General features: G+C 40.6%; 1 protein-coding gene and 1 pseudogene across 1 annotated transcript; one reads left to right on the forward strand and one right to left on the reverse strand.

Moving 5' to 3' along the window:
* Positions 1-1,303: 1,303 nt before the first annotated feature.
* On the reverse strand, positions 1,304-3,416 carry LOC119514699 (annotated as a pseudogene).
* A 7,196-nt stretch (positions 3,417-10,612) lies between these two features.
* On the forward strand, positions 10,613-12,228 carry LOC119513709 (G patch domain-containing protein 11-like). Its single transcript, XM_037809133.1, has one exon. The coding sequence runs from the start codon at positions 10,687-10,689 to the stop codon at positions 11,470-11,472; it is 786 nt and encodes a 261-aa protein (XP_037665061.1). The 5' UTR covers positions 10,613-10,686; the 3' UTR covers positions 11,473-12,228.
* Positions 12,229-14,967: the final 2,739 nt, after the last annotated feature.

The following is a 14,967-nucleotide window of genomic DNA, read 5'->3' on the forward strand; positions in this document are numbered from 1 at the left end:
AATACAAATGGCTCTTATTATTAAAAGATGCTCAACCCCAGTCATAATTAGATAAATGCAAATTAAAACTACATTAGGTATCATTTTTCACTCATTATATTAGTAAAAATGCAAAAATTTGCTATAACATTGAGTGGACAAAGCTGTCAGGAAATAAGCACCTTCATACATTGCTGGTAGGAGGGTAAATTGACAACCCATATGGAAGGCAATTTGTCAGGATTTATCAAAATTAGAATTTCTATTTTGAATGATGGGAATGTTTTGGTAATGGATGTTGGTGATGGTAGTGCAACATTGTGAATTTAATTAACAGCACTAAAATATATATCTGACTGTGGTTAAAAGGGGAACTATGAGGTTGTGCATATGGTATTAGAATACAAATTGTTTAAAAAATCCACTGAACTGCACAATACAAACAGTGAATCCTAAGTTAAACCATGGACTAGTTATAGTACAATTATAAAAAATGTGCTTTCTTCAGTTGTAACAAATGTACCACATCAATGCAAGGTGTTAATAATAGGGTGGTATATGGGAATCCTGTGTTTTATGCATGATTGTGCTATAAATGCTTAATTTCTCTAATAAAAATAAAAAAACAAAACAAATAGTAACAACCATAACAAGAAAAAAATGACAAATGAATATACTTTTTGATCCAGTAATCCCACTGTAGAAATTTTATCCTACAATTAATCTTACACATGTGCAAAATGGCATAATACAAAGTTATCCATTACAGCAATATAATAGCAAAAGACTGGAAACAAGCTAAAGGTGCAACAGTAAAGGATTAGTTAAATGAATATGGTACCACCATATGTTGGATCAATATTCAGCTGTACAAAGAAGATACAGAAGCCCTTTTGTGTTTTATGGAAAGGTCAGCAAGATGTAACAAAAAAGGCAAGGTACAGAACAGAGTGCTACAATTTGGGTAAAAAAAAGGGGCAAGGGAAAAAGAGCATATATTTATAGTATCTTGTATGTATATAAACATTCCCTGGAAGGATAGCCAAGAAACCAAGAACAGGGGTCACCTGTTGGGGAACTTGGGAAATGAGTGGATAGGGAACAGGGGTGGGAGTAAAAGACTTTTTTTTTTTTTTTTTTTAAATGAACCAAAATTTTATTTTAAATTACTAGGTTTTTAGTGCATGTGAAAATTTTTCATAACATATGACATGTAAAGATGATATCACATTGAAGTATAATAGAAAATATTTTTATGTAACTTTTAAAACCAGTGATATGCTTATTTCTCCTGTGAATGAATGCACAATTTGCTTAAGTCAGCTTTGTCATGGAATAACTAGTAGGTTTAAAATTTTTATATTATTGTTTAATAACTTCCTAATAAGGAGTTGAGTTTCTCTTCAACATACACATTTTTTTTTTCAATATATTTACTCTTTAATAACTTTTCTTTTCATCTCTGGTGGAACATATTTGATCTTTAAATATTCATATAATTTAGATCTAGAATTATACAGCATCTTAACAGCAGTTTCAATGTTATCAACTTCAATACCAGAATGTTCTAGTGGCACTAACTGGGATTTACATAATTTATTTAATTTATGTTCTGCTGCTACTGCTGCTAAAGCAAGACTTTGTCTTAGGTGTTCTTTGGGGTTTGAATGTTCTCTCTATATTCTGGATTGAGGCTGCCACTAAGAGGTACCTGTTGTACCTGGAGTTCATATCTGAATTTTTTTTCAAATGTCTTCATTATTTGAAGTGTGTGGGTGTTGTTCAATTGTTGGTACAGAAAGTTCTTTTCCTTGAGATCTGCCTGAGAGCTGTGGAACATCTTCTCCATCTATGGAGTCATCTTCTTCATTGATCTCATTTGAAGAGGAGACAGCTGTTCTATCAGGGTGACACCTGAAATCATAGATGAATCAGTAACTGAATCAGTAACATATGGCAGTAGCTTTGGTGCCTCAGTTTCTTTCTCATCCAGATCTGGCTCTTCTTTTTCAATATAAGGTTCTTTTATACATAAAACAACAGAAACATTGTTTGGTTTGGTCGACCAGAATACTGTACTTTTAGGACATCTTTTCCTTACTTCCACTGTGAAGCCTCTAATAGGGAAAGTTGTAGTTATGGGATTGATTAAATATCATGTTCATTTGAAAGTTCTCCTTGAATTTTGGTAGCTGCGATCCTATAAAATAAACATTATTTGGAGACTTTGATTTTTTTCTCACAGCTCAGCTCCTTAGTGGGAACCCTTAGTAACATGTTCCGTAAAACGTGTACATAATGATTCAAGTTTTGTTCTTCCTCAGGTGTCACAGTTATCCAAGAGATGTGGTTTGTTTCACGGCAGTGGCTGGGAAAGATGAAAGTCAGCGCTTCACCTAGTAAAATACTTTTAATGTAATTTTTGGTGTTTAAGCAATGCGGATGTCTTGTCTCTTACACCCATGGGGATGTAAGCTTCACTGTTAGGCAGTCTCTCCTAACCTTTAAAGCAGCTGATGGACTGCATTTCCCGGCAACAGGGAGGAGTTGCCTCAACCAGACTCTCTTGTAGCCAAAGGCATTGATTGTCTAATCACCAGCTGGGCTTGAGATGGGGCTGGGTGGTTTATGAGATAAAATGGAGTGCTCTGCCTCCTACATAGATTTCGCCCTTAATTTTGGCTTTGAACCAACTGAGTTAACCCAGAGCAACCCTCATCAAAGATCACGGGCCTGATGTGAAGAACCCTGACTGCAAGGAAAATCTGGAGGAAGGTTAAAATATGAACAATGAAATAAGACAGACGAGCACCTTGTACGCATAAGTGCATCCCAACCCAAATAGTGAAAATAGGAATGTGAGGTCACAAAATGGCCACATGCTTTAAATAGTTCCCTTTTATTCCGTGTGTGTATCTCATGTCAGGCACAGTCTATCTAGAATCCAAAGGGTTTCAAAGGATGTCTGGCACCCTGCCCACCACAGTCCACACAGGAGGGACAGATGGGTTTGTGACTTGACCTGCTGATAAGGTAAATTTTAACCAGAGTCATGTCTCTTAATAACACGGCTTCTTGGCACTCAGCAAAGGTGGCCTGTGGTGACACTAATGTACCCATTGGCTAATGAAGGCTGCAAACTCAGTAATTTGCTGATTGCCTTCTGACCTTCTCTAAGAGGGCTTCTGAGCAGGGGCCCCCTAAGTAGCATAAAAATGTGCCAAGGCATCTATGAATTAGTGACATAAGCACTCTGCTCTGCTCACTTCTCCGGCATCAGTTTTTACTCACCCTGGATCATGAGTGAGTGGCTGTTTTCAAGGTTACTTCCTCTACTTAAACAAAATCGCAACCCCCACCTACAGTGGGTCACTTGAGCCCGCTTTCAGACACACCCTTGGCAGCCGGAAAGGGCCCACTGGGTGCAGTTTGCACATGGCTTGTGTACCAGGCAGATGGCAGTGTGGAGCTCCCTTAGGGAAGGCAATGGAGAGATAGTGTATGCAAAAGCAGCCTCTTCTGCATAGATGGGGAAGAATCAGAAAGGAATAGTGAACTCTGAAGAATGGCAGAGCTCTTTGAGGACCCTTAGTTCAACGCAAAGCTGGCATTTTTGTTTGTCAAGCCCTTGTCTCCTTCCAAAGCCACCCTGATTTCTCATGGGGGTCTTAACACTTCCCTGATTCTCAGATGGTTTAGGTACAAATGATCCCATTTCTAATTCCAAGGATGGGTTCTGATTGGCTTAAGACAATCAAAGTATCCCAAATGCTTGATGCAGTGATTTAGGATGGGCACTTAAGCAATTGGAGCCAATAAGATGCAAGGAAATGTTTGCTAGGGTTTTTTGGGAAGAAAAATCTTCTTTTCAGGGCACCACCACTATATAAAAACTAGGAAGAATGTAGCCTCAAGAGTTCCTGGTAGCCTTCCTGCAACCATGAGAGAGAGCCTGCCTGAGATTTAAACCAATGCTGAGGAAGACGAGACAGAAGCCAATAGAGAGAAGTTGGGTCCTGGGCACATTGTTTGAGCCTAGATCGAGCTATGCCTGAAGTTAGTCCTATCCCTGAGCTGTTCAGTTACATGAGCCAATAAATAACCTTCATTTCAAAAGCCAGTTTGAGTTGGGGTTTCTGTTATTTGCAACATAAAGACACCCAGCCACTTCAATCCTCTATAATCAATGCTACAATAAACATAAATCCTCCACTGAGAGAAAATTGTTAGCTGTTTCTGCAATGTTAATAGAAATTCAGCAGTGGGAAAGGGCAGGGGAATGGAAAGCATGTGAGGAGGAAGGAAGGAGTTTGGTGTCCACCCGGAGGGAGGGGGGAGTCCTGGCTAAAGATTACTATTCATAGGGGAGCATGCTGTGCCCTCAAGCCAAGCATTAGGGCCATCCCCACATAAGTTTCTTTTAAAACATTTTTTACTGTGAAATATAACATATATGCAGAAAAGTGATAAATTTCAAGGTATAGTTTACGAGTAGTTACAGAGGAAATTTCAAAGTATGGTGTGCTGGTTTGGGTATATTTTATCCCCCAAAACGCCATGTTCTTTGATTCAGTCTTGTGGGGTCAGTCTTATTAGTGTTGATTAGGTTGGAACCTTTGGATTAGTTGTTTCCATGGAGATGTGACCCACCCAACTGTAGGTGATAACTCTGATTAGATAATTTCCATGGTGGTGTGGCCCTGCCCATTCAGTGTGGGCCTTGATTAATTTACTAGAGTGCTATATGAGAGCTCAGACAGAAGGAGCTGCAGCTGCAGCTTACAGAGATATTTTGAAGATGGCCTTTGAAAGCTGACGCTTTGGAGAGTGCCATTTTGGAACACAAGTGGGGAGCAAGCAGACACCAGCCATGTGTCTTCCCAGCTAACAGAGGTTTTCCGGATGCCAGTGGTCTTCCCCCAGTGAAGGTACCCTATTGTTGATGCCTTACCTTGGACACTTTATGGCCTTAAGACTAACTTTGTAACTAAATAAACCCTCTTTATAAAAGCCAATCAATTTCTGCTATTTTGCACAATGGCAGCGTTAGCAAACTGGAACAGATTTTGGTACCAGAGACGTGGGGTGCTGCTGCATTTGCAAATACCAAACATGTTGAAATGGCTTTTTAAATGGATAAGGGGAAGAATCTGGAAGAATTGTGAGGAACTTGAGAGAAAAGGCCTAAATTGCTTTGAAGAGACTGTGGAAATATGGATGCTAAAGATACTTCTGATGAGACCTTGAGCAGAAATGATGAATGTGTCATTGCCAACTGGAAGAAAGACAATCCTTGTTTTAAAGTGGCAGAGAATTTGGCAAAATTGTTTCCTGGGGTCGGATGGAAGGCAGGATTTGAAAGCGATGAGTTGGGATGCTTAGCTGAGATCTCCAAACTACGTGTGGAGGATATAGCCTGGCTTCTACTTGCATCTTACAATAAAATGGGAGAGGAAAGAGATAAACTTAGAACTAAACACTTGGGTTCAAAGAAACCAGAAACTGATGGTTTGGAAAATTCCGGGCTTCCAAAAAGTGAGACCCCAGAAGCTATAGCCCCATGTGAGGATTTAACCAAACATGGAACCTGACTGCCATTTCAGTACAAGCAAGGATTGGAGATAGAGTTATCCAGAAAGGATTTGTGGCAAGTCCTATTGTCTGATGGTTTTGACCCCTGTGTGCTTCATGCCAAGCCAACCAGATATTTGTGAGATCTGTATATATAGAGTCACTGTCAGTCTGGACTGGAAGGGGCACAGAAGGAACAAATTGAAGGACACATTTCTTCAAGAACAGAATCATGGAAATTAAGGTCTAAAGTCAAGAAATATCAGGCAAGAAGAGCAGAGCTACCCAGGCACATGGAAAGTGTGAGTTTGCCCCAGAGGTCGAAGGCAGGCCTTCTGCCTCCATGCTCAGGAAGAGTGCTGCCACCCCAGGCCCCAGAGAGGGTGGAGCACATTCCCTGGGAATTGAGGAGAGCCTGGCTACCCCACTGTTTGGAGAGGGGAGAGCATTTGCCCCAGACAGGCAGAGTCCAGGTGGCACCCAGATGTTTGAGGAAGGGTGGGGCTGAGAAGAAGGTGGTCTCCCCAATGTGTGGATATGTTGGAGCACTCACCGCAGCATTTGAAGAGAAAAGGACTGCTGCATAGGCCTTTGGAAAGGGTTGGACTCCCTCTCTCTCAGGCCCCAAGGGTAAAACACCATTCTCTAAATGACTCACAGACTTTGAAATCTAATGAAATTTGCCCTGCGGGTTTTAGGAACTGTTTTGGTCCTGTTAACCCTGTTTTCCTTTCAGTTTCTCCTTATGGCAATGGGAATGTTTATCCTATGACTGTCCCTCTTTTGAATATTGACAGTACATAACTTGTTCTAAGTTTCACAGGTCTAGAGCCAGAGGGGAATTTTGCTCTAGGAAAGACCACGCCTGTAACTGATTTCGATGGGATCTTGTACTTAACTATTGTTACTGAAATGATTTAAGTTTTTGTGATATTGTGTGGGGATGAATGTATATTGTATATGGAAAGATCATGTCATTTTGGGGTCCAGGGGGTGGAATGTGCCAGTTTGGATGTATGCAAAACGCCATGTTCTTTTAAGCAATCTTTTGGGGCCAGCCGTGTTAGTGTTCATTAGGTTCGAACCTTTGGATTAGGTTGTTTCCATGGAGATGTGACCCACCCAACTGTAGGTGATAATTCTGATTAGATAATTTCCATGGTGGTGTGGCCCTGCCCATTCATCGTGGGCCTTGATTAGTTTACTAGAGCCCTATATAAGAGCCCAGACAGAAGGAGCTGCAGCTGCAGCTTACAGAGATATTTTGAAGATGGCCATTGAAAGCTGACACTTTGGAGAATGCCATTTTGGAACACAGCCGGGGAGCAAGCAGACATCAGCCACGTGCCTTCGCAGCTAACAGAGGTTTTCCGGATGCCAATGGCCTTTCTCCAGTGAAGGTACCCTATTGTTGATGCCTTACCTTGGACACTTTATGGCTTTAAGACTAACTTCATAACAAAATAAAACCCCTTTAGAAAAGCCAATCCATTTCTGGTATTTTGTAAAATGGCAGCCTTAGCAAACCAGAACATATGGTATGGGTTACAGTTCCACAATTTCAGCTGTTCCCTTCTAGCTTTTCCAACACATTAAAGACTAAAAAGAAATGTCTGTAAATGATTCAGTAATCATTATCAATTGTTAAATCTTATCTTCTCTGTTACAACTCCTCCCTCTCATTTGATCATTCTCTCAATATTTGGGCAATGACCACTCTAAAGGGGTGTCGACATTATGGGGTAGAATCTCCACATAAATTTGAGAAGGAAGCCAAGTTTTTGTTGATCTGGTCTCCCCTATTGTTCCCATTTCCTATCTATAAAATGAGGGTGCTAGATTTGGTGATCTCCAAGGCCCCTCCAGCTCCTGCATTCTACACTTCTTTATTTCTGTAGAATGAGTGCTGCAGCTCCCCAGACCCTAGTTCAAATCCTGCCAGCATCAGCTATACAATGGCAATCAAATTACTTACCCTCTCTAAGCCTCAGTTTCCTCAGCTGTACAATGGGGATAATGATTATACCTTCCACACTGTGTTTTTTGTGAGGGTTAAATGAGAAACCACGTATGAAGGTGCTAGCACAGTGCCTGGCCATGGAACATGCACCATAAGTGTTAGCTCTCCCCCAGTGCCTCCTACTGCCTTTCTCTGGGAGTGCTGAACGGGGTCAGCAACCTAACTTAACCACCAGGGAGCCAAATCCAGCCAGGTGCCTGCTTTTGTAAATTAAATTTTATTGGAGCACAGCTACACCCTCTTATTTACATACTGTCAATGGCTGCTTTCTAGCTACAAAAAGAGAATTAAGTAACAAGGACAGATACCCTACGGCCCACAAAGCCAAAAATATTTATTATCTGACCCTGTACAGGAAATGCTTGCTGACATCTGATGTAGAACATAAGGCTGTGAACTGGTTTAAGGAATTTCAAGTATTAGGCAGCAGGTAGGGAAAATATTGGGAAGGTCTCAAGGAACTTCTTAATGCTGGTGGGGAACATGTGAGGCTTGACACTGAGGGTGGTGGCCAGTCTCAGAGGAGAATGCCCCATGGCAGGAGAAAATCCCAGTGAGGTAGTCATAGGTTGTGCAGGATTCAAACCTTAACCAGCACTGAAGGAGGGGGGCCAGCTTCCAAAAGGGAGGCACTATTTCAAGGAAATTAGCAGAGATTTACTGTTTTGTTTTGCTTTGTTGTAGTACAAACAAATAAAAAGTAAATGCTGACATAGAGCTCATGTTCTTTTCCGGCAAGGAAGAGACTACTTTCTGTTGGGGCGGTGTTTTCATTGGGCGTGGCTCCAGAAGGAATTTTGACCATAAGATCGCTGGGTGACCCCAACACTGACCACTTGGAATCTAGCTGGATACCTGTATTAGTTAGGGTTCTCTAGGGAAACAGAATCAGTAAGAGGTATCTATGAATGTCAGATTTTTAAAAGTGACTCACCCAACTGTGAGTATACACAAGTCCAAATTCTGTAGGGCAGTCAGCAATGAAGATGTCCGATGAACTCCTCAGGAAACGAAACGGCAACTTCAATGAACTCCTCAGGAAATGAACTGGGATCTTTTACCAATGTGTTTGTTGATCTCTTCAGGAAACAAACTGGCAACTTTGATGAACTCCTCAGGAAACGCTTCGCTTGTCAGCGAAGAAGAAGTGAAGGTCCTCTATCTGTCTCGCTTAAAAGTCTTCAATTGATTGATTGGATTAAACCAGCCAACTGCATTCTCTCATTGTGGAAGACACGCCCTTCGTTGATGTCATCAATCATAGCTGCAGCCAATTGACTGATGATTTAATAAACTAACCTGTTGGTTTATTAACCAGCCACAAACGTCCTCGCAGCAATGTTAGGCCAATGCTTGCTTGACCATACAGCTGGGTACCATCACCTGGCCAAGTTGACTCATGAACCTAACCATCACAATACCCCAAACAGATTACCTGACCAGAGCTATTTATGCTTTTCGCTGCACACATAACTGCTGGAGCAAATAACACTCCACAGATTTATATGACATTTTTCTGTGTGGAAAAACCTATGACCCTTTATGCAGATTAAGTGCAATTTGCACACCTCTGAGCTGTATGTTGCTTTTTCTATACAATACATAACCATGTAACTCAGCTCTCTTCCCCAAACAGTGACATGAGGTACACATGCCACTGAACATTATGTTGTTTTTCTTAGCAAGACTCATCTTATTGGAGTGTATCTTGGAGTCAGAAACCTCAATTCTGGGCGCTTTCTGAGTGACAAAATCTCTCTGGGTAATTTTTTAGCCTTTTCTTGGTGGGAAAAGGTCAGCTCTTTGTATCCGTGTTTTCTTGCAAGAAGTCAGGGCTGGAGACCATCTCTCCCCCTACCCTGCCCAACTGGAGAAGTAGCTCTGCTTAATTTACTGTCTTTCTCTTTCACACCTTCCCATTCTTCCTCTCTCTAGCACATGTTTAAATGCAGACACACATTAGGATGATATCAGATGTTTATGGCCACGCTAAGTGTTTTTCATGTGTTAACCCTTTTAATCCTTATCATTATCTTATGAAGTTGGTAATATTGTGATCCCTATTTTGTAGATAAGGAAACGGAGGCACAAAAGGATAAGTAACTTGTCCAAGCCCCCATAGCTAGTAAGGGGCAAGGGCAATACTCAAGCTCAGGCTTTCTGGTTTGTAATCACTGTGCTTTTCTGTCCTTTTAGACATAAAACACACACACACACACAGGTGCACGCACACACACACACATTGGACCTGGGCTCCTGGAAGGAGATCAGAAGAGCACAGACTGGGCTTCTGGGGTTGGGTGAATTGCTCCTCCTGGACTTCAGAATGCCCTTTCCTGCTGGGCTCTGTCCCTGCCCAGGGCTGTCCGAGCTTACCTGATGGCAGGTCTCACCCTCTGTGTGACAATTGCACAGCCTGCACCAGCCCCCTAACCTCAGCTCCACCAGGATCTGGGCAGAACCATGCTTTAACTCTTCAAGCTATCTTTTGGTGCTTCCTGTGCTTAGGAGCTGGTTAGTTCACTGGGGGTGATTACCCTTCCCAATGACATCAGTTAGAGGTTTGCTGGTGGATGTGTGAACTGGGACCAACCCACTACCAGTCTCCACCCAGGAGCCCAGCTGGGAGAAAATGGATGGCTATAAGGGAGCAATGTTCTCTCTTCTAAACTAGGAACTCTCAGTGCATGTAGATGGAAGGGGTTTAGAACCTTGCCTTCAAACTTGGAAGGGATTGCAAGTCATTTACTCCAACTTCCCCATGTTACAGATGAGGAAACTGAGGTCTGGAGAGGCACGGCGGTTTCCCAAAGACACTCAGCTGGTTCATAGCGGCACGTCCCAAGTCCAGCTGCGGGTCCTCTTTTCCACACCAAGTGGTAAAGCATATTGCTGTTATGGGGCAGCTGCCTCCAGCACCAAGTGAGGGCAGGTATGTGGTTTGGATTTCCTTACCCATGGTCTGTTTCTTATTAAAGATGCATTGAGCCCAAACCAGATGGCAGCAGAGTCCGGATGTCCCGCTTTGCTTGGCCAGCGCATGCGCAGCGCGCGCTCTCGCGAGCTGACCCGGAGAGAGTGGAGCTGCCAGATGTGATTGCCATTTGAAGCTGAACATGGCAGAAGAAGAGGACTACATGTCTGATTCCTTCATTAATGTCCAAGAAGATATCAGACCAGGATTGCCAATGCTGAGGCAAATCCGAGAAGCCCGTCGAAAAGAAGAAAAGCAACTGGAGGCTAATTTGAAAAATAGGCAGAAGAGTTTAAAAGAAGAAGAAGAAGAAAGACGCGACATTGGGTTGAAGAATGCACTAGGCTATGAAAACAAAGGGTTTGCTTTGCTCCAGAAGATGGGTTATAAAAGTGGTCAGGCTCTTGGCAAGAGTGGAGATGGCATTGTTGAACCGATTCCTCTCAATGTCAAAACCGGGAAAAGTGGCATTGGTCATGAAGCCTTATTAAAACGGAAAGCAGAGGAAAAATTAGAAGGCTACAGAAGAAAGATTCATATGAAAAACCAAGCCGAAGAAAAAGCTACAGAACAATTTCGAATGAGACTTAAGACTAAGCAAGATGAAATGAAGCTAGAAGGAGATCTTAAGAGAAGCCAGCGAGCCTGTCAACAATTGGATACCCATAAGAATGTTCAGGTTCCCAGAGAGGCATGGTACTGGTTGAGGCCTGAACAAGAGAATGAAGAAGAGGAAGAGTCAGAAGAAAAAGAACACGATGAAGATGAATATGAGAGTGAAGATTTAAGTGTACTAGAAAAATTACAAATATTGACCAGTTATTTAAGGGAAGAACATCTGTATTGTATTTGGTGTGGAACAGCCTATGAAGATAAAGAAGATTTAACTTCAAATTGCCCAGGACCAACTTCTGCAGCTCACGACTAAAAATATTCTCAATAAAGTAGAACCTAGAAAAATGCCAATGTTTCCTAGAGATAGACAACTGAGTAATTAGAATTCCCTAATTTTTTGATGCCAGTAAAGAAAGAGGGCCTTTTAATATAATTATAATGTTTTGTTTTTGTATTTTAGAAGGATATAATTGTTCACTGACTTGAAAAATTAATAGGATGCTATTTCAGAATGTAAGTAGCATGGCCGTAGTCATTTACAATTTATAGCTGCATTGTGAGGCTTGTGAGATTTAAGGGCACCAACAGCTTAACTCCCTTCTTCCCCACTTCACTTTGGAACAAACTGAAAGATAAGACAGAGGAGTCAGAGAGAGATCGAAATATCAGTTTTATCAGTGATGAAGCTGAAATAGAGAGCAAGGTTGACTTGTTCTCCAATTAGACTCCTAATATTTCTCCTTGATTGGGGGGGCCCACCTTTGCATCATGAGACTAGGAAGTTCCCAAGATTAGAGAATCCACACATGCTCAGTTTCTTTTCCCAATATCATTAATCACATAAGACACCTCTCTGTTGGGAAGAAATGAATGAGGGTCCAGAGAACTTCTTCCGATACTTCTCTCTCCCAAGAAGTCCCCTTTCCCCTAATGAGAAGTAGGGGGAAAGTATTCCCCTCAAAAACACTGATAACAGAGGTACTGTTGCATTAACACTGTTAGATTCTAACTTGTTTTAGAGGCAGAGTAATTTTCATGTTTTTGATTAAATTGTGAGTTTTCATGGAAATATAAATATTCATTGTAAGTGATATGTTGCAGGTTTGACTAAAGAAACTTAAAGAGTTAGAAGGAACCTTAAATATCATGTGATCATCTGATGCAACTACCTAATGAATTCCCAGCAGATAGTAATCCAACCTCTTCATTCCTCCAGCTTCAGAGAACTCACTGCTTTAAAACAGACAATTACTTTGTTGGGTGGATTTAAAATATATATATATATATATATATATATATATATATATATATATATATATATATATTTTTAATTGTTTTTTCATCTTAATCTAGAATCTGCGTCCCTATAATCTAATCAAGTAGAGCTAGGGACATACCATGTGGCATACCAATAGAGAGCTCCATCCAAGGCTGGGCATCAAAATCATGACCTTTTTTTTTAAAGTTCACATGCCCAGGTATCTCCCCTAATGACTTTTGATTCAGTTAGTCCAGGGTAGTTCCTGGATATCTGTGTTTATTTTGAAGCCCCAAAAATGAGCCTGATAAGCACCTGAAGATGGGAACCAGTTATGTAGGTTAAATATAAAACATCGCTCTTCTTCAGATAAAGTTGTGCAACCAGTTGTGACTTTACCTGTACAAGTTTACAGCTTACCTTTCAGGAGCAATGAGCAAGAGCTCAACCTCTTCTTCCTTTTATTAGAAACAGTTAACACAAGAAAATAGCAAAAGCTACGCTTGCACAGGTTAAGATAATCAATAGTACAACTTGTATTAGCCCTTGATCTAATATGACCTACTTTACTTGTTCTCAAGTTTAACTTGGAGCGCTTTAAAAAAAAGATAACACAAGGGTCCCACTCCCAAGTGGTCACTGTGGCCTCGGCATTACGCCCGTTGCTTCAAAGATGCAGCAGAGATTGAGAACCGCTAACCTTGCTAACTTCTGGGCCTCAGTTCCTCATCCAGAAAATGAATTATTATTTTTATGAATGTAAAGATGTATAAATTATTGGCATTCCTGGTTGAATATTGTTTAATATTTACTTTTTTATTAAAAAAATAAAATTGTATTTGTAGCCAAAAAAAAACAAAAAAACAAAAACAAAAACAAAAAAGATGCATTGACTTCGGACAGTGACTGATGGTTTTCATTTTGTTTTAGTCATAGAATGCCAAAGCCTACAGGGCAGTGATTCCCAAAGTGTGGTGCTCACGCCCCAGGTGGATGGTACCTGAGATGATTTCAGGGGGTCCCCAAAGATTTTTTTGTTTTGAGAGTAATGCATTTATGTTAATGTACACTAGGAAATATTGTAAGTAGATACCAAATCCACTAATGTTGATATGTTTGCATGTGACTGTGTAGGAAGAGGCTCCATAAATAAAGATAAATTCAGTAAATATAGTATGGGGATATGTGGATTGAAAAAAAATAACATGCTACACAAAATACTGAAGTTTGGGAAATGCTGCTCTGGGGATTACCAACCATTTGGGGAAGAGGTTTAAACTAGGGACTTGCCTATAATGAAAAGACACGCCTCAGCCTCATTAATTACCACAGGAATGCAAAATAAAACTTCTAGAAGATACAATTTTTCACCTTTCAGACTGATAAAGATTATAAAGTTTGTTCTCACTTCAACATCCCTGCCCAGGAACCATGCTAACTCATCTGCATGGTTCTAAATGACATGTAAATTATTGACAAATCCCAGAAGGCTGCTGTGAGAGAGATCAAGTTGGTGTATCCAGAACAGGGGCTCCAAGGAGATTGAGATGTGAGATCCAGATTAAGTAAAAATTCTGTTGTCCTGAATATTATTAATTGGAGAATTCACTATGAACTCATGATATAGTTTATTTTTATATATATTTTCTAACTTTGTCCACTGAAAAGGACTATAAAAAATCCAGTAGAAATGGACGCCTCTAGTGCCTTGATTGAAATCTCCAACTGCTATTTCCCACTAAAAGGAACAGGGCTCCTTGGAGAAATGCTCGATTTTATGTCTGGGATGGGAAGTATTACAATAGGCCGGTAACATCTGTCGTATGAGAAATCAACAAAGCTATCAAAGACTACTAGAGTGATATCAAAAGTGCTTGAGAGCCAACTTAAAGAGGCTCCAGTAAGGATACTAACTATGGTGGATTAAAACACATGAATATATTTAAATCCCTAAATCTATCATTATACTAAAAACAATTGAAAACAAACCAAAACCTCACTGATCACTTCTCAAGGATGCTATTGAACAACACATTATTTTAAAAATTTGAAAATGAAGGTAAAAAATCAAACATTTATCATGTGTTCCCTAAATGAACTGTACTTCTGGGTACCAAATAGTTGATGAGGAGAAGTTTCTGTTTATAGACATATTCCAGCTAGTAAATGAAGAAGGAACGATGGAATAACACCATTTTCCAATAATCATCAATGACTGCTGATATCACAAAAAGAAACACAACTAGACATGAAGAACACAACTGCACCTATGAAGTAGTTTTAACCCTCCTCCCAAAATTGAATCTGATCTAACTACACTCTCAAGGGGGAATACATTAAGTGATGCCACAAGGTTACAATCAGCAAAATGCAAGGACAAACAGAGAGAGAGAATGGGGGTGGTGGGGAGGGAGGGAGAGAGAGAAAGAGAGAGGGAGACTTTGTAAATTAAAAAAGACGAGAGTTATAGACTGAAATCTCTGGAGTTTTTTAAATTCTGTTCAAATAAACTGCTGATAAAATTATGAGACATCAAGAAATGAGAAGACT

The sequence above is a fragment of the Choloepus didactylus genome, chromosome 18, assembly GCF_015220235.1.
Source record: "Choloepus didactylus isolate mChoDid1 chromosome 18, mChoDid1.pri, whole genome shotgun sequence".
Taxonomy (NCBI): domain Eukaryota; kingdom Metazoa; phylum Chordata; class Mammalia; order Pilosa; family Megalonychidae; genus Choloepus; species Choloepus didactylus.

Bases quoted from the DNA above. Each gene is read 5' to 3' on its own strand.
- LOC119513709 (XM_037809133.1), top strand. From the start codon at position 10,687: ATGGCAGAAGAAGAGGACTACATGTCTGATTCCTTCATTAATGTCCAA.